The 23,075-nt window shown below is 49.9% G+C and overlaps 1 protein-coding gene across 24 annotated transcripts in view; it reads right to left on the bottom strand.

The window, feature by feature from the left end:
• The window catches only part of ABCC12 (ATP binding cassette subfamily C member 12), a 92,047-nt gene that overhangs the window by 4,662 nt on the left and 64,310 nt on the right, over window positions 1–23,075 (bottom strand). For 8 of the 24 annotated variants that reach the window (XM_084958793.1, XM_084958798.1, XM_084958784.1 and 5 more), the window contains 12 exons: window positions 22,921–23,055; window positions 22,737–22,812; window positions 22,584–22,655; window positions 19,420–19,509; window positions 18,620–18,723; window positions 16,353–16,550; window positions 15,429–15,655; window positions 12,811–12,948; window positions 8,590–8,776; window positions 4,074–4,163; window positions 1,412–1,601; window positions 798–957 (listed from right to left, as the gene is read on the bottom strand). In XM_084958793.1, the coding sequence (XP_084814919.1) occupies window positions 798–957; window positions 1,412–1,601; window positions 4,074–4,163; window positions 8,590–8,776; window positions 12,811–12,948; window positions 15,429–15,655; window positions 16,353–16,550; window positions 18,620–18,723; window positions 19,420–19,509; window positions 22,584–22,655; window positions 22,737–22,812; window positions 22,921–23,055 (1,667 nt within the window). The remainder of the gene's footprint in view (window positions 1–797; window positions 958–1,411; window positions 1,602–4,073; window positions 4,164–8,589; window positions 8,777–12,810; window positions 12,949–15,428; window positions 15,656–16,352; window positions 16,551–18,619; window positions 18,724–19,419; window positions 19,510–22,583; window positions 22,656–22,736; window positions 22,813–22,920; window positions 23,056–23,075) is intronic. The other 16 variants (XM_084958799.1, XM_084958786.1, XM_084958787.1 and 13 more) reach the window with 8 other exon arrangements.

The raw sequence follows: 23,075 nt of genomic DNA, 5'->3' as shown, positions 1-23,075 counted from the left end.
TGACCTTATGCAGAGTCTTGGCAGAGACAGAAGGAGCAAGCAGTTCCATCTGTCCCTGCATTCGCTGTGTCTTCAGAGGCAAGAATCTATCTGCAGCTCCAGGGCCTTGCAGAAAGTGAGCGTCTCATAGGCAAGGTGTTTAGCACTTCAAGACCTGGAATTATCGGGAGTGAACTGACGTACTTCCCAAAGGATGGCTGCACGTATAGAACAACCATCTACTTTATTGTGCAAAGTGGGGTGGTTTTGGGGAGTGAGTGCTGCTAAACCTGATAGGATGCTGGGACGGAGGCACAAACCGGGGCTTCTCCAGGGCCAGGGGATGTCTGCTCCCCTGCACAACAGCATCTTGTTTATTTGTAGTGCAGTTTCTAAAATACAAGTGATGGAGTTCCCATCGTGGCTCAGTGGTTAATGAACCCCACTACTATCCATGAGGACATGGGTTCGATCCCCAGCCTCGCTCAGTGGGTTAGGGATCTGGTGTTGCTGTGGCTGTGTAGGCCGGCAGCCACAGCTCTGATTTGACCCCTAGCCTGGGAACGTCCATGTGCTGTGGGTGTGACCCTAAAAAGACAAAAAAATAATAATAATAAATAAAATAAAATAATAAAATACAAGCGATGTTTGGGATCCTAGTTCTAGGCTCTTCCCAAGACGTGTGAACCCCTCAGGGTGCAGCTCCTATCAGAGGTAACCGCTTCAGGCCAGCCACGACGTGGGCACTTCACAAAGCTCTAGCCGGTCTGAATTCACTAATCCAAAAATAGGGAGGCACAACAATCAAAAACAGCTACCTTACTGTACCTACAAACAGGACAGGATCCTGGGGGATCACAGTCAGCTTGGTTCTGAGGTCTTCCAAACCAACAGTGCAGATATCCACGCCGTCGATGAGGATGGCGCCCCCTGCAGGCTCCACCAGACGAAACAAGGCCATTCCTAATGACGATTTTCCTGGGAACAATAAGTGTGACAGCAGCCAATCCAATATCAGTTTACGTTCCATCATTTCTGAGCATCCAATCAAGGGAATTGTTAATGCAATGGAAACGGCTCTGTGTGGATGGCTGTGCCAACAGCGATCCCTCGCTCTGCAGGGGCCACGGCTGCCCTAACGAGGTTAGCAGATCCACCCCACAGGGGCCGTTAGCCTATGACTCATCCTCTGGGCCTCGTTTCGCCAGAATGATCCTCATTTAATTAATTCAAAAACTGATGTGTGTTTACTTCCATCTCCGCACACTCATTCAACCTGAAATCCTAATTTACAGTAAAGAGGTGGCAAGGAAAAAAAAAAACAGCCAATGTGCCGCCACACACATCACCCTCTGTGGTGATTTCACCAGCACGCCCGGCGGAAATGCAAAGAACACAACCCAAAAGAAACACGGTCAGAGCTTGTTCTCACCAGAGCCTGTTCTTCCCACGATCCCAACCGTCTGCCCACTCTGGATGTTCAAGTTCAGCCCGTTGAGAACAAGGGGAGTGTTGTCTCTGTACCTCATCTGATAGTCTCTGAATGTTATCTCCCCACGGCTGGGCCAGTCGGGGGGACAGGTCCCCACTTTGAGGGGGTGACTGCATTCAGGAACACAGGTCTGAAAGGCAGAATCCCAAAGAGCGGATTAATAGTCACTTGCTTTTTCATTCATTTCATTCATTCACGCCATTCTAGGTGCGGGTGTTCCTGGTGGTACACTAGACCAGTAAGGACTCTGCATTCAAGAAACTCACGCTGCACTGAAGGCAGGTAGTAAACAAGAAAAGAGAAAGGAAGAAAATAAATTATTTGTAATAGAAGATAGAATGTGTGTGGTGGAGGCAGGAGGAGGAGTGAAAGTCACTTAATAAGGCTGGAGGAAGGCATCAATGAGGATGTGATTCAAGCTGAGACCTGGAATGCTGAGGAGATGCCAGCTGTAGGAAGATTCGTTCCTTGGAGTTCCTGTCGTGGCTCAGTGGTTAATGAATCTGACTGGGAACCATGAGGTTGCGGGTTTGATTCCTGGCCTTGCTCAGTGGGTTAAGGATCTGGTGTTGCCATGAGGTGTGGTGTGGGTCGCAGATGCGGCTCGGATCCCGCGTTGCTGTGGCTCTGGTGTGTGCTGGCGGCTGTAGCTCCGATTCGACCCCTAGCCTGAGAACCTCCATATGCTGTGGGTGTGGCCCTAGAAAAGGCAAAAAGACAAAAAAAAAAAAAAAAGAAGAAGATTCGTTCCAGGCAGAGCCAATAGCTAGTGCAAAGGCCCTGAGGCCAGAACAAGCCTGGGGACTTTGAGGAACAGGAAGAAAAGTTGTGTGGCTAGAGCTTAGTGAATAGCTAAGAGGGAGGGAGAATTATAAGGAGCAGCCCATTGGGGGCCCTTATGAGCCTGGGCAAGTGTTAGCCATGTGACCTTGAAGCTGTGTGACCAATCCAGATCAAGCCTTGAAATTTGCCACATTTGATCAGATACAATTTTGTTATCTTCGAAGTAGGAAGATGCTAGTAACACAGGATGTCACATTCAGAGTCCCACAGGAAAGGAATGAAAGGTCCCGAAGAGAAATGCAAACTCAAATTAAGGAGTAGAGCAACTTGACTGCCTTAACTCGACTCGCCACTTTCCAGCAGGGTGGCTGACCAGCCCAGATCTCTGGATATAGGCAACCACGATTAGCTGAGAAAATAATTGTCCTTGTAGACAGTGAGTATTTTTAACCCCTAGAAGATTTAGAATTAGTAATAATAGTATTTCAGAGAAGCAAAATTGTAACAGTAACATTTTCAGTTTATGAAATCTGCACATTTGGTGTTTTAAGTATTGACGATGTTAATAACATTCAGGCCTGTGACTCTAATTTAAAATGTATAATTGAATAACTTATTTAAACATGGTTTTATGTTAAAAACTTACTGTTTATATACAGCATTGGGACTGTTATGAGAACTTAGAACTCACTATATTTATAAGTTTAATTTATTAGATTTATATAACCCCAGGAAGGTTTGTTTGTTAAATCAGATCACTGAGGTACTTAAGAAGGAAATGGAGCGCATTAAATTTTAAAATGCAGTTTAAAATGTTTTAAAGTGTTTAATTAAGTTTGTAAGTGGGGCCAAATGCTATGCAAAGACCCTTAAAAGTGACTGCTTGAATTGGCGAGACCTCTTTTTAAAGAATAACAGGATTTGTAAGTGGAACATCAAAACTTAAGAGTTAGACTATTTTTTCTCAATTTACAATTCTAGTCAATCAAATATTAATTTTTAGAAATTAAAGTAAGCCATTAGGAGTTCCCCTCGTGGCTCAGTGGTAACAAACCTGACTAGTATCCATGAGGGTGTGGGTTTGATCCCTGGCCTCGCTAAGTGGGTTAGGAATCCGGCTTGCTGTGAGCTGTGGTGTAGGTCAGCAGTCATACCTCCAATTCAACCCCTAGCCCGGGAATCTCCATATGACACACATTCTTGGCCCTCTAAAAGCAAAAAGCAAAAATAAAATAAATAAAGTAAGCCATTTAATTCTCTTCTTTGTGTACAGAAACTGCCCTTGAGGAAATTTTTTAAAAAGAAAACTCCCTCAACACCAATGACTTTAGACTGTATTGTAAATAGGGGGTTTTGGGGGGGGGTTATTTTGTTTTGTTTTGTTTTGTTTGTTTGTTTGCTTTTTTAGGGCCACACTCACGGCACATGGAGGTTCCCAGGCTGGGGGTTGAATTGGAGCGACAGCTTCCGGCCTCCGCCACAGCCACAGCCACGCCAGATCCAAGCTGTGACTACAGGCTACACCACAGCTCACGGCAAGACCAGATCCTTCACCCATCGAGCGAGGCCAGGGATTGAACCTGTGTCCTCATGGATGCTAGTCAGATTCGTTTCTGCTGAGCCATGATGGGAACTCCCGCAACCTCATGGTTCCTAGTAGAATTTGTTTCTGCTGTGCCATGACGGGAACTCCGTAGAGAGGAGTTTTAAGGAAAGGTGTTGCAGTCTGATTTCAGTTTTTAAAAAGATCTCTTTCACATATCAAATGCATAAGCTCTGCCAAAGCGACCTCGCTCCTCCTCTTGCAGGAACTTCTTACCAAAATGTACTCCCTGAGCAGCTCCACCGAGGTGAACTTGGCCTGGGTCTCGGTTCCTGTCCTCACGCACACTTGGAGCAGCCCGCTCAGCTGTTGCGGGGAACAAGCAGCCACAGTTAGAGCACTTTGTGCTCGCAGAGGCAGCTTTGTGAGCCACCCCTCCAGTCGCACTGCCCAAGACCCCACCAAAGTAGGCCTGTGTCCTTGCTGCTGTGGCATGGGTTCGATCCCTGGACGGGGAACTTCCATGTGCCATGGGCGTGGCCAAAAAAAAAAACCAGGTAAGCCTGCCTTTCCTGCCCAGTGCCCAGATGTAAAGACACTCCTGTTGGGGTGTTTTGCCTTCAAACACTTCCTTTGTGTTTAGAAACAAATGGTAATTACATGTTCCCTGGCACTCCAGATGGTAAGAGGCATTTCACCACAGCACCGTTCCAGCACTGGCTTCTTGGCTGGAGAGGTGGGGAACCATGAGCAGGTATTCTCCTGGGATCAGTGAACTGCCAGGTACCCTCCCCTTTGTCGCCACCCGGTGGGGTCCTGCACACCATGCCCTCCCCGAGTTACCCCACCTGCAGCCTGGAAGCACCTGAAATCCAATCATCCCATTTCATCAGAGGTGGAAGAAAACCACCAAGCCTATCTGCTTGCTTTGGACCTGAGTAAATCTAGGCTTAGATGGTGGCCACCATAGACCAGGATCCCCCAGAAGCCAACGCTGAGGTTTGAGGGTGGGTGGTATATTAGAGCCAGTTGAATGGTGGTCCCCCCGCAGAAGATAGTCCAGATCCAAATCTCTGGGACCTGGAGTTCCCATCATGGCTCATTGGAAACAAATCTGACCAGCATCCATGAGGACGCGGGTTCGATCCCTGGCCTCACTCAGTGGGTTGAGGATCTGGCATTGCTGTGAGCTGCAGTGTAGGTTGCAGACCCGGCTTGGATCTCATGTGGCTGAGGCTGTGGTGTAGGCCAGTAGCTACAGTTCCGGTTCAACCCCTAGCCTGGGAACCTCCATAGGCTATGGATGCGGCCCTTAAAAAAAAAAAAAAAAAGACAAATCTCTGGGACCTGTGAGTGTTACTGCATTGGAAAAAGGGTCTTTGGGGTGTAATTGAGAATCTTGAGATCAACCTGGGTGAGCCGGGTGGGTCCTAACCCAACAAGTGTCTGTATAAGAGAGCAAGGAGGAGGACTTGCAGAGATGGACTGCAATGATGCAGCTACAAGCCTGGGGACATCCAGGAAGACTAACCACCCCCAGCAACCTGGAGGGACAGGGAACAGATTCTCCCTAGTGCCTTCAGAAGGAACATGGCCCTACTGACACCTTGAATTTAGACTCCTGACCACCAGAACTTCAAGGGAATACATTTCTCTGGTTTTAAGCCACTAATTTATGATAACTAATTAAGCAGCCCTAGGAACAATCCCAGGAGGTGGACCCAGAAAGTCCCAGTGGGGTCTGGGAGAAGTGAGGCACAGAGAAGAGTTCGGAGAGGCATCAGTGTGGGCAGGGACCTGTCCAGCTTGTTCACTGCTGAACCCACAGCAGCCGGCGTGGTTCTGGCTCCCAGCAGGTGCTGAGCGGACATCTGGTGAATGAATAAACTGTGCCCTTGAGAAGGGCATATATGTATTTTGTTCAATTCAAAGGGATCAACCCCTCAAAGCCCCGATTGCCCCTCTGTGGGCTAAGAATTCCATCAGCACAGTGACAGAAGTGCTCATTCTACACGACGTTACTTGACACTCGCTTTCCGCTCTGCGGGACTTCACACCTATTTCTCATCCATGGAGGGAGTCTCCTCTGTTCTCACAGGAAGCTCTGTCCCTTGGATTCTGTGTTCTCCAAACGGGGCTAATGCTCCATAAAGCCCCAAAGCCAGCTGGAGGGGAAAAGTCCCCTAGACCTTGGTGTGTGCAAACTCTCCAGCCTTACAGGAATGCTTGAAAACAATCCCATGGAAAGCTGAAGCTCTCCCCCAGGGGAGGAAAGCTGTTCCACTTGGGCCAAGTACAGGAATCTATTCAACATCAGCTGTTTTAGATTTTACTAGGCAACAATAAATAAAATCATCCATCAAAGAAGGAAACTGCCTCCCAAAGGAAAAATCATTTCTCTCACTTAAGATAAGGTTGTGAGGGGAGTTACCACTGTGGCTCAGTGGGTTACAAACCTGACTAGTATCTATGAGGACATGGATTTGATCCCCAACCTCGCTCAGTGGGTTAAGGATCCAGCACTGCCATGAGCCATGGCATAGGTGGCAGATAAGGCTCAGCTCCTTCGTTGCTGTGGCTGTGGTGGAGGCCCCAGATGCAGCTCTGATTTGACTCCTAGCCTGGGAACTTCCATATGCCATGGATGCGGCCCTAAAAAAAAGGGGGGGTTCTGAGTATATATATTTATTCTCTTCCTTTCCAAAATACCTTTAAAATGATAGTAGAAAGAGTTCAAAAAAAAAGAGGAATAGACCTTTAACAGCAAGGGGTTTAATAAGAGAGATCATCAGTTGAGAGTGTTACAAATTTCTGGAAGATGGAAAGAGGATGAGAGCCTTTTGACAGTATAGAGGTGGGGCATGCTGTGGGGGCTTCCAGAGCATAACGTCTAGTAGGACTCACTCAGAGAGGCTCCAAGGGTAAGAAGGGGCCCACAAAGACACTGGCTGATAGGCCATCTATAGACAGATAACGTCTCTTAGACCCATTTCTTCCCCATCCTCATCTTTCTCCCAACCAGAGGTAGCTGGACATTTTACCCTAGGCCAACACACACACACACACACACACACACACACACACACACACACACACACGTGGGCACGCACATCTCTTTAAAGAAATTGAATGAATTTCTTGGGGCTAAGCAGGGCTCCCAGAATAGCATCCTAGATAAAATGAGTTTAAATCTAACATTTGGGTGCCTGAAGGCCAGCTCCCTGGCTGATCCTCTGAAGTAAAGCCAGCCTGTGGAAAACCCAACCCACCCACCCATGGTTATAAAACCTCCCACAGGGAGAGACCAGGCAAGGCATATACAAAGACAGAGGAAATTCTGAAAATTCAACCCAGTTTCTCATCCTTAAATACAAACGCATCAAGAGACTTATGAACAAAACCAATGGCAGGAAAGAGCAAGAACTAGATAAACAAACAAAAAGCCTGACCTCGGAAAAAAACAGAGAGCGGTCAAAGAAGAGAGGAGAGGGTAAGAAAGGGGGAGAGCTCTGCCTACCATCCTCGGGGACATGAAAACATACACCGCATCCACTTTGAAGTGATTCTTTTAAAAACTCAGAGATTAAGAAAGGGTTTGTGGAAATTCCATATCTATGACTGCTAAATTTCAAACGAAAATGACTGAATGACCAAGAGAAGGAAGATTCCCCAAATAAAGATAAAAAGCCAAGAACACGGAAACTTTGAGATAACAGAAAGGAAACAGAAGACGGATGCAGGAAATCCAATATGCAATCAATATGAGTCACAGAAAGAAGAAACAAAGGGAAAGGGGACAAGGAAATTATCGAGAGGAGGAAAAGGAGAATTTTTTCCAACTTAAAGAGAGATTTGACTTTATTCTGTCCACGACCTTGAACAGAATAAATGGAAACCCACCCACACTCAGACTCATTGTCCCAGAATGTCAGAGCATCAGGGATAAGGACCACATGGCAGAAGCTTCCAGAGAAACGTGAGGTGTGCATCAAGTGATGGATGCAGATGCAGATGAGTTATCAGACCCAGAAGACCTGGATTCAAATCCTGGCTCTCACACGCGCTGTCTTTCTGGGCCTCCGTCTCCTCACCTGCGAAGCGGGGATTAGGGCATCCCTACCTCACAGGGTTGTTATGAGGATGAGTTACTTCATGGAAAGGACAGAGCCTAAAACGGCACATGTTCCCTATTCTTATGGTGATTATGCTTTATTATGAGGACATCCCCGTTACTGTTATTTTTCAAAAGAACAACATCAAAGCAACCAAAAAGCGAAGTCAGGAATCATTTGTCATGGACACTGTCATCGTCAGAGTCGGTGCCTCTCCAGCATCCCTTTCCCTCTCTCCATCATGGGGCAGCTGTTGTGCGACTTGCGGGTAGGATGATGTGGGAGGCCATCCTTTGACCTAAGCCAATCATTCCAACCCTGTCAAGCCATGATTCGCTCTGGGATGCCTAAATTAATCCAGTAAGAATGCAGCACAGGGCATTTGTTCAGTGGCTGGAGCAGGAAGTGCTTTTCTCCTGCTTTCTTCCTGCAAGAGCCCCCAGAGGCTGCCACTTACCACTGTACAACCATGAAGGAAAAGTCATCAAAGGGGGAGGACAAAGCCAGGATCCAACTGTGCCTGAAGCCCACATGGCAGCCAGACCTTTTAAAGCTGTGAGCCACCAAGCTCTCTTTATTGTTTTAACCCACTTGAGGTGGGTTTTCTGTTAGGTCCATCCTCCCTGATACACTCTATGGCAGAGCCTCCAGGCCAAGTGCAACCTTACATGAGGTGTTACCTGGATGATATAAGACAACGACAAGCCTTTGGAGGACGCGCTGATTGAGGAGAAACTCAGAGTCACCAGCAAGGCCACAGCGAAGGTGACAATGTTCATGAGGACATCCATCCTTAGAGCAAACCACCGGAGAGCACAGTTAAAGTATAGGAGGTGGCTGGAGTTTTCATCATTTAGCATCTTAAACCTAAAATTAAGAAACCAGACAAAACAGGAGATCATGTTGTGCTTCCACAGACTTAGGGTTAGGGCTCCTAGAGAAATAGGGCAACGGGGACTTTTAAGCAAGGACCAATGCACTCCTACAGAGGTGTCTCTTACAAAGATGAACGTACATCCACTCTCTCCAAAATCTGCCACCATAGACATCTTTGGTTTGCACTTGTTCTGAGAAATCCCATGTGGCGGTAGAGTATGGTGCTGAGTGGGCTCTGTCTTTCCCAGGACTGGCAACTGGAACCCACAGCTGAGAACAAAAGGGGCTGAGAACCCCACCCTCTGCCTTCAATGGAGCCCTGCCTTGGAGTCAGCCACCCGCCTAAGGGCCACTGGAAATGACCATCGTCCCCTTCAATCTGTAAAGGGTGGGAGGTGGAGGAGATGGCAATGTTTGAGAGGAAGGGAGAGAGGGTGCTGGGTTGGTTCTTCTCCCCAGTTCAGAGAAAGAAGAGTCAAGGCAATTGCTTATAAAGCTGGAGGTATCTTTAAGAAGAGGAAGCTGAGGCATTCCCGCTGTGGCACAGATGGGTTAAGAATCCACCTACAGCGGCTTGGGTCACTGCAGTGCTGCAGGTTCATTTCCCAGCTGGGCACAATGGGTTAAAAGGATCTGGTGTTGCTGCAGCTGCAGCATAGTTTGCAACTGCAGCTCAGACTCGACCCCTGGCCCTCGAACTTCCATATGCCATGGGTGTGGCCATTAAAAAAAAAAGAAGAGGAAGCTGACATCTTGTAACCCTGCTATGTGTCCACTGAGCCAAAGAGGAGAAAGAGCACAGGGCAAAACAACAGAGAGATGACAACACTGAGGGAGGAGGGCAAGACCCATCCCCGGATGTATGGAACGTGGGTTCTGCCCATTCCCGAAGTCCCTAGAGTTGGGGGTGCAGAGGGAAGATGGCATGTGGGCTTCAGTCTTGATGTGACACTGACTGGCATAAGGCAAGAGACCTCACATCAAAGGAGGCAGTGGGAGGTGCCAGGATGAGCTCCCTGGAGGATGCAGGCAGAGCTTGCCCATCAGCAGTGCCTGGCAGAGCCGCTGCCACGCCACATCCACCTGGGAGCTGGATCAGCCGAAAGGAGAATGACCCAGACAGAGTGGTCCCCTGAGGGTGTGACCTCCATCCCCCTGCAGCACCCTCAGAGAACCAGGCCCAGAGAAAAGAAGAGGATGTTTAAAAAAACAAACCAGGTGCTTCTCAGCAGCAACCCACTCCCTGCCCAACACAGACATGCAGCACAGGGTGACCATTCCAAGCCGCTGAGCAGATGTGGTGGGGAGGAGAAGTGCTGTGACTTGAATACACCCAAGATTGAAATTTTAACGAGACCGAGCTAACCACTGACCAGGAGGGACATCAAATGCAATTGCCACTGACATTTCCCTCAACCGGAAAGGGACTTCATCAGAACAACTGGTAGAGTGCCCTGGTGGCTCAGTGGTTAAGAACTCAGCATCATCACTGCTGTGGCTCAGGTCACTGCTGTGGCTCGAGTTCAATCCCTGGCCCAAGAACTTCTGCATCCACAGGTGCAGCCAGAAAACAAGCAAGCTAACAAACAAAAAAGGTAGACATTATTAGAAAAAAGTGAAAACCTATGTTTAAATCCCTAAAGAGTTAAGATCCCTCCATCTGCACAGTCATGACACTGGCATGCATGGGCCTTGCTGCTCCATCCTCTTCTAAACCTCCTCAAAGGATTCTGTCTAGAAGCACCTCTGACCCACCCCAACCCCGCTGCGCCCCCCGGAGCAAAATCAATACTTGTCAGAAGCCCAAGCCCTTAGGACAGTCCATGACAGGGAAAAATAGTACCAAAGAGGAGAGAGCCCATCAATGATGCAGGGCTCAGCTCTCCTCCAGGAATCTCTTGGAAATCCTGGGGGAGAAACTGGGCGCTGTGGCACTCCCCTCCTCTCTGTTTCCACTCCGAAATACTCTTCCAAACACCATGATGTTCCTACCGTGTAGCTATAAAGCCTACAAATTCAACTGACAGCTTAAGTGACTTAGGAATCATCTGTGGTCTTATCTGTGAGGTTGCTTAGGTTGTGCAGAAACAGAATCACTGGCTGGGATCAAATTGGAATTTAACCTCAAAGCTTTTTTTTTTTTTTTAAGTGGGGCAGCATTTTCGTCTGGTCGCAAAATCAATACGTGTCAGAAGCCCAAGCCCTCAGGAATGTCCATGACAGGGAAAAAAAGTACCAAAGAGGGGAGAGCCCATCAACGATGCAGGGCTCAGCTCTCCTCCAGGATCCTTTTGGAAACCCTGGGGGAGAAACTGCAGGAAGACAAAGCTTGAATCAGTTGGGCTTATTGTGAGTCGATGAATGGCCCATGACCAAGACACTGGAAGGGTAGAAGGGTGATGCAGGAATTTTTTTTTTTTTCTTTTTGGTTGCCTGGCAGCACATGGAGCTCCCCCCGCTAGGGATCAGATCTGAGCCACAGTTGCCACCTATACCACAGCTGCAGCAACACCAGATCCTCTGACCCACTGTGCTGGGCTGGGGATAAAACCTATGTCCTGGTGCTGCAGAGATGCCACTGATCCCACTGTGCCACAGTGGGAACTCCTAATGCAGGACTCTTGACAGAGGACTTTCAGATCAAACCAGTACTAGCTGCTGGCTGAACTAAAGCCATGCTGGGATGCCAGGTCTACACCGAGATTATGGGTGGTGGGGAGAGAGATGCAAACTTTGAATGAAGTGTGAATTAGGTTTTTAAGGAGAGAAAGGATGAGGATGGAAAAAGAACATCTATGTGGCAGACTGCAATAGATTCATCAAACTCCATTTACTTTTCCACCTATGGACACAGCTGGACTACATTTCCCAGCCTCCTTTGCAGTTATGTGCACCCATGTGACTGAAATCTGGCCAACGAAGGTGGAGAAATGATGAGCATCTTCCTTGGGGTCTTCTACCCACATCTCTCCTCTTCTCTTCTGGTTAAAGATCCCCAAGGCCCTCTGGATAGAAAAGCCCTGAATGAGAGACCGTGTGCCTGAGTGTGGAGCCTGGTCCCCTACTCCTGCCCATGGACCCTCTTCAGTTGTGACCCGAGGAAGAACAAACATGCATCCTGTTAAGCCCCTAAATTCTGGAGCTGTTTGTTACCACACTGAGCCCACTGTGACTGGTACACAGTGATTACATGGGATTATACAGGGTTTTAGACGTTTGGAGCTGGAAGACTCCAGAGAAATTTATTAATCCAGTTCCGACATTTTAAAAAGGAGAAAACTGGCCCACCCACTAAATGAGATGTAACATGGCCTTTAAAAGTGAACTTTCCAGGAGTTCCCGTCATGGCACAGTGGTTAACGAATCCGACTAGAAACCATGAGGTTGTGGGTTCAATCCCTGCCCTTGCTCAGTGGGTTAAGGATCCAGCATTTCCGTGAGCTGTGGTGTAGGTCGCAGATGCCGCTCGGATCCCGCGTTGCTATGGCTGTGGCGTAGGCCGGTGGCTACAGCTCCGATTGGACCCCTAGCCTGGGAATCTCCATATGCCCCGGGAGCGGCCCTAGAAAAGCCAAAAAGACCAAAAAAAAAAAAAAAAAAAAAGTGAACTTTCCAAGGAATACGTCATAACATGAAAAATGCCATGTAAAAATAAAACAAGACAAAAATGATTATAAAGATTTCAAAAACAGGGGGAAAAAAAGAAAAGACTGGGATAAAATATTTGAAAATATGAAGAGGATTTGAGTTGGAGGAGCCTATGGGTGATGGTTTTCTCCTGTTTTCTTGACTTGAACATATTTTACTCAGAACGTGAAAAAATGAAATGTGTAAAACCCCAGACGGAGGCTGTCATTGCATGGATGAGCTAGAGTCTTTGGGGGTCCCGGATACTGGGCAGGAAGGCGTGGTGTTTGAGGGGCTCCCCGCCTCCATTCTGGGGGCTCCATCCCTGTGGCCCAGATGTCCCTCCTCAGAGAACCGCCCTTGGGGGCTGGCCTGGTGCAGCCCCGCCCAGGACTCACTTGCTGACACAGTCCTCCCTCTTGTCGTAGGCGTGGATGGTTCCCAGGCCCTGCACGGACGAGGTGATGTGGGAGAACCAGGGGGACCGGCTGATGTTCTCCACCTTCTTGAGCTCCTGGACGCCTCTGTGGAAAATGCTGCGGGAAAACCAAGAGCGGCCAGGAGGAGTCGCCCCGGGCTGTCCTGGGTTCACACAGACCCAACTCAGCATTCAAGACAAAGCCCGAGGCGGACGGTACCATCTAACTGGGGAGGAGGGGTGGGTCCGCCATCTCCTCGGAGGGTGCCATCCCTGCCTGGGGAAGTGGGGGCTCAGAAATATGAGCCATTTGTCCCTGGGGTCTCAGTTCTGAGTGTTTCTTGCAGCATAAGGATCTTGCTGCCAGAGAAGTGACTCTGGTCTTTGAAGACTTGAGTTTGTCACACAATGCAGCCCCTAAATACAAGCCGACCACTTTGGGGTGCCCCACCAAAGGAAAAGTGAGCTGTTCCAATTCTGGAGGAAATTCTGGATCCAGTACATCAATTGCCAGGGTGCAGTCTTTGAAAGGCATCTTCAAAGGTAATGCTGAACGAAATTTGAATATGGTCTCCACGGGGGCTGCCTTTTTTTTTGGCTTTTTTAGGGCCGCATTCACAGCACATGGAAGTTCTAGGACTGGGGGTTGAATTGGAGCTGCAGCTGGTGGCCTACACCACAGCCACAGTGACTTGGGATGCGAGCCGAGTCTGCGATCTATACCAAGGCTCACAGCAATGCCACATCCTTAACCCACTGAACGAGGCCGGGGATCGAAACTGTGTCCTCATGGGTACTAGTCAGATTCCTTTCCGCTACACCACAAACTTGAAACATCCCAAACCAAATCTGTAATCTTGATGACCCACAACTGCATCTCCACCTGTATCACCTGGATCTGTCTTCACATCACTCCTCATCTTGGACTCATCCTTGGCCTCTCCTATCCCCCAACCCTGATGAACTATCTTGGAAATGGCTCCCGAATCCACCTCTCTTTTCCACCCTTACTGCTGCTGCCTAGGTCTCAATGCTCACCCAGACTCTGCCCTTCAAGAGTCTCCCAGCCTATAGCCTCCCTCCCTATCTTGACCTCTCCGGACCTTCATTCACCCTCCACACTGCGGCCAAAGCAGTATTTCTTTTTTGAACTTTTAATTTTTTAAAATTGTTTGCTTTTTAGGGCCACACCCATGGCACATGGAAATTCCCAGGCTAGGGGTTGAATCGGAGCTGAGCTGCCAGCCTATGCCATGGTCACAGCAATGCCAGATCCAAGCTGTGTCTACAACCTGCACTGCAGCTCACAGCAACGCTGGATCCTTAGCCCACTGAGCGGGGGTGTCCTCACTGGATCCTAGTCGGGTTCGTTACCGCCGAGCCACAACAGGAACTCCCAAAGCAGTATTTTTGAATCTTGGCTCTGCATGTTGACAGTGGATGTGGGTGAAAGATTTGTGGACTGAATCCTTTGCAATCTGGGGACCCTCTTCAAGCCCCTCGTGTCCAGCCCAGGGATGGCACATCTAGGAACCTAAGAAGCATTTCCTTGAGTTTTATAGAAACTCAAAGTTTGTAGAAAATCGTGTCTCATTCTGCATTGACGAGACACTTACTGTCACCTAGTCTCATTTGATCCTCACGAGAACTCCTGAGGAACAGGGGAGGTGCTTCTTTCAATGATTATCATTTTGATGGTGAAGCTCACAGCACTTCTCTGACCTCTCCAAGGCCCTCCAGCTAGTTCTGCAGCAGGGTTGGGACTCTGGTGCAAATTTCATCTGATTTCCTATCCTCAGCCCTCATACAATACCCACTAGGCTGCCTGCTGAGAATTTCAGCTTGCCTGGGAACCAGGAGGGTCTGAGTTTCCTGGAAGGCTGGGACCCATGCTGCCCTCCCACTTTTCCCCAGCATGGGGGCAAAGGTGGGCTCAGGAACTCCCTGGTGCCAAGCAGCCCAAGGCCCTTCTTTTGCCATATCCGTAGTCAGGTGGGACCATTTCTCAAAGCTCAGAGAGACTGAGGGCTGGTCTCCTCTCTCCTCCAGCAGCATGAGTGCCAGAGCCCCATGATCAAGAAAGTAAGAGCAGGCAAACCGCCACCAAGGTTGCTAGTTTCCTGGCCTGGGACCAGTGACTTCATCGCCCAATCATATCCACCTCTCAGCGTTGCTCTGAGACTCAAGTGCCAGATATATGTCACTTCGCTTCACACCAGAATTCATTGTGCTCCACCACTCAGAGAAGACAGTAAGGGAGTTCTGGCTGTAGTGCAGTGGACTAAGAATCCAAATGCAGTGGATCCAGTCACTATGGAGTTGCAGGTGCATTCGTGGGTTTGATCTCCAGCCCAGCACGGTGTGTTAAGGATCCTGCATTGCCACAGCTGCAGCATAGGTCACAGCTTCAGCCCAGATTCAGTCCCTGGCCTGGGAACTTACATTTGCTGTGGGGGCAGCCATTAAAAAAAAAAAAAAGGCAAAACAAAAACAAAATAGCAGGGACTCAATACCAGGTGATACTACTGGTCACTGTGCAGGGTTAAGCAACTACGTGTAGGTTTCATGTGGTTCTTTCTAAACAGTGCATCGACCTACCGTAAAAGAATGAAGAAGCCTACAGCAAGGCCGGCCAGGACTAAAAGGACAGCAGGAAACACGGCAGCCAATATCAGGAGAATAAACAGCACCATAAAAAACTGCTGCAGAAAGTTCTCTGCGTGGAATGGCAGCCTCACATCCAGCTCGTCCATATCCTTGGAAAATCGGTTCATGAGCCGGCCGGTGGGAGTCGTGTCAAAGAAGCTCATGGGGCTCTCCAGGATCTATGGGTGACAGTGGAGCGTCAGGGTCGAGGGGCGTGTCCGGTGACCCCCCCACCCGACCCCGGGGTGGCGTTTTCTGGGGCTGCAATGCGGAGCCAGGCCTGAGCTTGTTCCCAGAGTGCCACATGATCCTGGGAAGTGAGCATGCGCGCGTCCCTTTCCTGCGGCCACCGTGATGCACGTGACCTTGAGTGGGAGTCGACCTTCTTGGTAGAGGAAGGAACCTCGTGCCCCAGGGCAACAGAAAACTAAGTCCCACTGTCGGTACGGGCTACCCCTGAGCGCTCAGGCCAGGGCCCTCCACGGCAGCAGTGGGATGAAGCGGGGCCCGGTGTACCCACGGCTCTTTGGAGCAGGGGAGGCCCTCTGCGCCTGCGCACATCTGCTCCGGGGCGGCATCCTCAGGGAGTCCTTCCAGACCACCCTCTCATTCACTCCCAGCCCTGCCTGGGCCCAGGACCCCCGCTCTCCAGAGCTCCCTGGAGTTGGCCTTTGAGGTTGATAATTAGGTGTGGGAGGACTCTTCCCCAATGCGACTGTAAGCTCCGTGAGCAGCGTGTCTGCTCCAGAGCCCAGCACGGTGTCTGGCGCATTGAGGGTGCTCAGTAAATGCCAGTGGCTGAGGAATGGGATGTGTGGGCAGCCCCGGGGGTGGGGGTGGGGAGGGATGGGGTGAGGGAGGGGAGGGGGGCTGGACCTTGTGCAACACTTGGTTGTGCAGCGAGGAGGACGCCATCAGCGTAGTCTTGGTGAAGGTGAGGCCTTTGGTGATAGCAAACACCAGCACAGACACCATGCTCCCGGCGTACACCCACTGGTACACCCGCGGCCCAGTGTCGGCCAGCACCGTGCCCACCTCACACGTGCTCGCGTTGCCCTGAGGCCCACACGTCATCTTGGGGGGAAAACGAGAAGCAACAGGAATTGATCAATGCTCAAAAGATTGGGACTTTTCCAGAGAATCCTTACAGGGAGAAGACACTAAAAAGAGGTGCAGGTGTTCCTTTTGTGACTCAGTGGTAAGGAATGACTAGCGTCCATGAGGGTGTGGGCTGGACCCCTGGCCTTGCTCCTTGGGTTAAGGATCTGGCGTTGCTATGAACTGCCAGTGTAGGTCACAGACACAGCTCAGATCAATTCGACCCCTAGCCTGGGAATTTCCATTATGATGCAGATGTGGCCCTAAAAAAATTTAAAATAGAAAGATACATAGTTGTTAAGAATGAGTCAGGTGATAAACTCAACCTCCTTGGGGCAGGGGAGGGGTGCTCCTGAGCTTTACATGGGTCCTGCCCCTGGGCCACTGGGATCCTCCAGCTCTGGAGTCTCAGCACAGTCAGTGGGAAAAGCAAAGTGGACAAATCAGCCTGAATAATAAAGCAGCCATCTCGGAAGCCAGGAGACCAGAGGTGATGCTGGACCAGGAAAATCACAGAAGTAACTGAATCTGGATCCTACAGGCTGGCTGAGCAAACCTCAGGTGGCCCCGACAGGCCAGGGAATCAGGGATCTGCTGGCAGAAGCCACCAGGCCTTGGGTAGACTCGGGGGTTCTCTGTACGATGGGCCAGCCCCAGGGCCCCTTCCTTTCCTCTTCTCAGGGGACACCTGGGAGGACCCTGGTCCTCTGCCCTGGAGGCCTGGTGGGGAGGAGGGAGCCTGGGGAACCAAGGGCTCTGGGAGGGTTCAGAGTAAACGCTTATGGCTCCCTCCTCCCTGAGGATGCCTGCATTTCCGGAGAAAGGCCATCTCCTCCTCCTGAGAAACTGGCAGTTCCATTTTCCTCTGAGCTGTGTGCTAAAAGTCAAGACTGCCTTTGGGGAGCAACCAAGCATCTTTCTTCTAAATGCCATTTTGCTGATTACAGCAATAGCGGAAATATAAACCAGAGGTGGCCGCTGATGGATGAACATCCATGAAAGCAAAAGCATCCCTGGGGAGCTAATTGACCGAAGGACCAGCGTGAAGAGGAGGCTTCGCTGTGCTGTGGGCTGTGCCCTCCATGTCTGGGGGTGGGGCAACCGCGTGGGTCAGCCTGCTGCCCAATTAGCACAGCCCTGGCACATTGGGGAAGTACCACGCATACAGGGAGGCCCCACTCTCATTCAAACCTTGAGCTCTTCAGGAGCAAGCAGGGATCTGAGGGGACACTGCAGAGATGACTCTTTTTTCTGCACAGAGCAGGCCAGCCACAGGCTTCTCCCCTTGGGACTGGTCTCAGGGAACTGTGCCAAACTCCAGGAGGGCTGCAGCAGCCTCTCCCCTGCCCCTGTCTTCCCAGAGCCTCCTCACTTTGGTTGTCATAGCAACACAACTGTATCAAAATGTAATCTTGGAGGATGGGCAGGCAACCCCATAGCATCTCCCAGGGCTCCAGGAATGCTCTGAAACCATGAGCCAGAAGCCAGGAGAGCTTCCAGCAAGCTTGGGCGGGAGCAGACTTAGCATCCAGGAGGGACCCAGCCTAGATGAGACCTAGGGAGGCAGAAAGAGATCCCCAGTGGCCCTGCAGCACATCCGGGGACTGACTCTGACTTTTGCATGTCCTGTTCCTGTAGAAGAGCTTTGGGGAGCAGAGTCAGGTGGAACCCTCTGACACCAGAAAGCAGCAATGCCAAGATGCCAGGTCCTCTTTTAGGCTTCCCCAGCTTCTCCCAGCACCTCCTTAGAGGTGCCTTGCAACAGAGACTGCAAACCGACCCTCTTCTGCACCTGTGTGACTCCAGACATTTTCCTGGCACCACCTTTTGAGCCAATTCTTTAAAATCTGAAAGTGGCACCTAAAATTTGGATGCCCGACTGGTCTTGAAAAATCAAAGGGAGCTTCAGGAGTTGAGTTGTGGAGTGTAAGCAGCTGACCTCAGCCTTGTGGGGGGCGGTGGGAGGCTCCTCCCATAGTGTTGGGTACATTCAGACTCTCCATCAGGAACTGACTCAACATTTCCTGGTGCCAAGGAGAACTCACCTGTGAGCCCATGTCTAACCAGAGACCCAGCCACCAGTTGCTGAAGGCAGAGCTGCCAATCATCAGGAGGAAGAGGGACACAACGAAGAGAGAAAGGAGGTACCCTGCAGAGGAGGGGGTAGGTGCAGGGTTACAGAGGAGAGGGGGCTGCGGTAGGCTCCTCTTCCTTGGGGTCAACCATGGTGGGAAAGTCAAAGCCTGCAGGAAAAGCACCCCCACGCCTAGGAACCACCCCTTAGGCTGATGTGACAAGTCTGGGGATTGGGTCCCTGAACCCCAACAGGTCACCTGTTTCACCTGGCTGGAAAATGGGTCCAAACTGTCAACATACTAGAAAAACCACTACTATGCACTTTAATAGAAGTGACTCAGGATTCTTTACAACAAACAGGCACATAAAAACCCAGTCTTGCTCGAGAGAGACAGGGAATGAAACTATAAGGTGTGTTTTGCCCAGGGAGATGGGATTCTCGCGTTGAAGGCAGGCAGCAAATGGGTGGCTGTCATACTCGGAGACTTGAGTGCAAGGTTGCACTAGAACCATAGCTGGGTCATGCTGCTGCTCACTTGGTTTCAATAAATAGAGTCTGGCAGCTTTAATGGAGATAAAGGATGATTCCATTTAAAAGGCTGTATTATCAGATTTGAGATTTTCAGGGAGAAAAAAATAACAGCGCTGAGAAACGACCCTAGCATAAAGAGAGTAATTGTTAAGGAAATCATAAAAGGTGAACCCAACAGTTTAAGAAAGAATTTCTTAACGCAAATTAAATCAAGAAACCCCTTGTTTTATACCAAACCTCCAGAAGCCTTAATGTACGTGTGATACGTTTTCCAGGTCACAGTTCCTTCCCGGGGAGACTCGGTCTGGATGAGCTGGTGCAGAGGAACTGTGGAGACAAACACAAGCCCTGTGGCACCCCTGTGGTGGGTGGGGGGTAGGTGGGGAGCCCTCCCGCACACTCCCCCCACCGCTAAGGGCAGTGTGGTTCCTCCTTCCACAAGCCTGTGCTTTGAAGCTCCCAATACACTTCTGTGCATTTTGCTTTATTTGGTCCTTATGACAGCCCTGGGAGGCAGGTGGTTTTCAGTCTTCAGGGAAATCTTTATGAAGCACCTACTATGCGCTCAGCCCTGGGGCGAGAGGGCTTGTCTAGTTCCCTGCTTCCCTGACCTGAGTCTCCAGAAGCAGATCCCAGGAAGAAAATGTGAGCACATGTCAAGTTCCCAGGATTACTGGAGGTACAGGGAAAGGAAGGCAATACTAAAAGCCAGCAGGGAGTTCCCGTTGTGACTCAGTGGTTTATGAACACTAGTTTGCGTTTGATCTCTGGCTTCGCTCGGTGAGTTAAGGATTTGTTTGGTGTTGCTGTGAGCTGGGGTGTAGGTCGAAGATGTGGCTCAGGTCCTCTGTGGCTGTGGCTGTGGCTGTGGCTGGCAGCTGTAGCTCCGATTTGACCCCTAGCCTGGGAACTTCCATGTGCCACACTGTCACTAAAAAGTATGCGCGCGCGCGCGCGCACACACACACACACGTAGAAGCCAGCCATCTCATCAAGGCAGTGCCCCATGGTCAATGGGAGCATAACAGCACCATTAACTCCAGCACAGAGGACTCTCCAGCTAGGGCAGAACTACATCTCAGAGGCTACACCTCAGTGATCATCAGGATCTGGGCTATTTCTACACCACTTCCCATGGGCCATTGGGTGAGGGCTTCCCCCTGCAGGAGATTCATTCCCTAGCACTTCCAGCTTCATCGGCAGGTGGCAGCTACCAGAGAGAGATGCCCAGGCAAAGGGAGGCAGGTGTGGAAGCTGGGAGTTGGGCTGCATGTGCAGAAGTGCTAAGGGCACCCACAGCATCTACCACAGGGGCCAACAAGAAGGCATCTACCACAGAGCCCACACCATGAGAAGAAACCCAGGGCACCCTCCCAGGTCAGCCGCTGCACAGATTCCCAATTCCCTCGACGTGACTGTCCCAAGTCCTCTCCATTTTGCAAAGGGTCAAGTTCTCATTGAAACAACATTCAGAGGGGCAGGGATGTTGCCAAAGAGAGCCCAGCAGCCAGGATTGAATGCATGTCTCTTCGCTCTGCTCCCCAGAGAAGCATGAAAAGGTCAGCTCCAAGGCAGAATCTTGTGGTTATACCTGGCTACATAAACAGACATAAATAGAGCCAGACAAGGGGGCACCCCTGCCCACATGCTCTCTTGCACCCTGCCGGGCAAGGCAAGCTGTCACATCTCAAAGGCACCTTCATGAATACACCTGCCTTTATACTCTCTGCCTGGGAACCCTCGTGCTTCTTTGAGAATGTTCAGCCTTTTGCTTGTCTTCCCCTCTAAAGCTACAGCATGAGAAGGACGCCTCAGTGGGTTGGCAGAGCCTAAGGAACGGCATCCTGGAGCACAGAAGGAACTGTCAGACCCCCTTGTGGCCCCAGCCCAGTCACCTGTGCTGCTGATGCTCTGCTCACCTTTGCTGTGCTTGGAAAATGCCCTGGTGCCAGGCCAGTGGGCAGTGCCGCCTTCAACACTTCCTGTCCTATAGCTCTCAGAGCACTTAATTTCATACCTTCCCTTTCCTCCCCAGAGAAGGAAGGTGAGGAGGAGAAGAGGAACAGGGTTTACTCCCCACAGGACCCCAAGTCCTGGGCAGCCTGGAGCTTTCCTGGGAAAGCATGGAAGAGATGGCTGCCCCCCCCAACTTCGGCTTTGGCCGCCTCCAGACTGATAAAAATATGTTGTCTTTCTAAATGGGCATGCATTTGTCACAAGCACCATTAATGGTGCCAAGACGCACATTTTTTTCTCACGTTTCAACATCTCTGAAATCAGGATGTGCCCCATTCAGGAGTATGCCATAACATCTAATTTGGCAGAGACTTCTTTCGAAGCAGTACCTAAAATGATGGTGATCTTAAAATGGGTGGCATCTCAAATTTGATGGAATATATAAAGGTTTTTGTTCAGGGACACATTACTGAGGGACCTGGTTGTGGGTACTTTGAGGAAAGTGCATTTTGACCCCTACCCTCTCAGTGCCCAACACGGGGCAGGGCACAGAGTGCTCAACAAATGTTGGGAGGATGAAGGGATGGAAGGTAACAGAGTCTAAGGAGGAGAGGCAGCTTGACCAGCCCGTTTTTTGCCAGGTTTATCCCTCTCGTCTCTCCTCTCTGCCTTCCTGGAATTGCCTGGTGCCCTCAACCCCAAGTCATCCCCTTTCCCCACCTTGTCACCACAGTGTCCCCCGCAAACTCCTACACATGCTTAAAGGACCAATCTAAAGTCACCTCCATTGTGAAGCCCTCCCTCACTGTTACCCCCACCCCAGTTTCCCATTGCTCTTATCACAGTTTCCCCTGAACTTGCCTGGGGATGGAGGCATTATTTCCCCTCTCTCCCCAGCCTCGCTTAGTGCCCAACACATGGTAGAATTCAGAGTCCTTATTTGTGGACAGAATTAATAACCTTATCCCACCTTGATATCTTCACGGCTGCATGATTCTCTCTCAACATTCCCCCATGAAAATGGGAAATGTTCTCTGTGTGTGCTGCCTATAATTAATCTCTGGGCATCGTTTTGATCTTTCCAACTAGTGAGGATAATAATAACTAGTGAGAGCTACTATATGTCAGGTACTATGCTATTCATTTTATGTACAGTTTCTCATGTAATCTTCTCAAGAACCTATGAGGTTGGTACTCTTATTTCCCCACTTTACAGATTAAGAAACTCAGAGTGGCCAGATATCTTGCTTCAAAATCATAAAACTAGCATAAGGTTGAGCCAGAATGTGGACTCAGGCAGTTGAATCCAAGGCTCATGCTACAATAAACTATATAATTTTAGCTGCCCCAAAGGACGTATGCTCAGCTTACACATCTCTATCCCACATGGCAAGTGCCCAACAAAAATTTAAGGGTCTGTAACTGATGGAAGGAAAAGCAAATACCTTTTATGTCTACCAATTCTGATTCTGTTTCCGGTTCTTTTCCTTCATTTTTCTCATCCCCTGGAGCCAAAACTAGGGCGAGAAATAAAGAGAGATCTGTGTCCACTCATGAGCCCTGGGTAATGAGAAGTGGGATTTGAACTCTGATTGTACCAGCGTCTTCATCTCTCTCAGCAGGGTTCTCCTTAAGGGCTTCCACCATGGCTGCATTGTAAATGTGCTCAGGATCCTGGAGACAAAAGGAAATTCCTCTGAAAGGGAAATGACAAGAGCTTCCCCAGGTCAGAAGTCATGAGGGAAGGCGCCCCATCTCTTGCACTCAAGTGGGAGGAGTTACCTTGAACTGCAACCCTCGGAGGTTGTGAATCAGCTTTGCGTAGCGTCCTCTCTCCTCCATTAACTCCTTGTGGGTTCCCTTCTCACAAATCTCTCCATCTTCCAACAAGATGACTTCATCACAAGACTCCAAGAACTGCAGAGATATTAAAGTGA

This window comes from Sus scrofa, chromosome 6 (assembly GCF_054392235.1).
Source record: "Sus scrofa isolate SSC_HxYL_T2T_F1_AM1 chromosome 6, Sscrofa_HxYL_maternal_Yorkshire_Landrace_v2.0, whole genome shotgun sequence".
Taxonomy (NCBI): Eukaryota; Metazoa; Chordata; class Mammalia; order Artiodactyla; family Suidae; genus Sus; species Sus scrofa.
The sequence above is the reverse complement of the archived record's forward strand: the minus strand, read 5'-3'. Positions and strand labels throughout refer to the sequence as shown.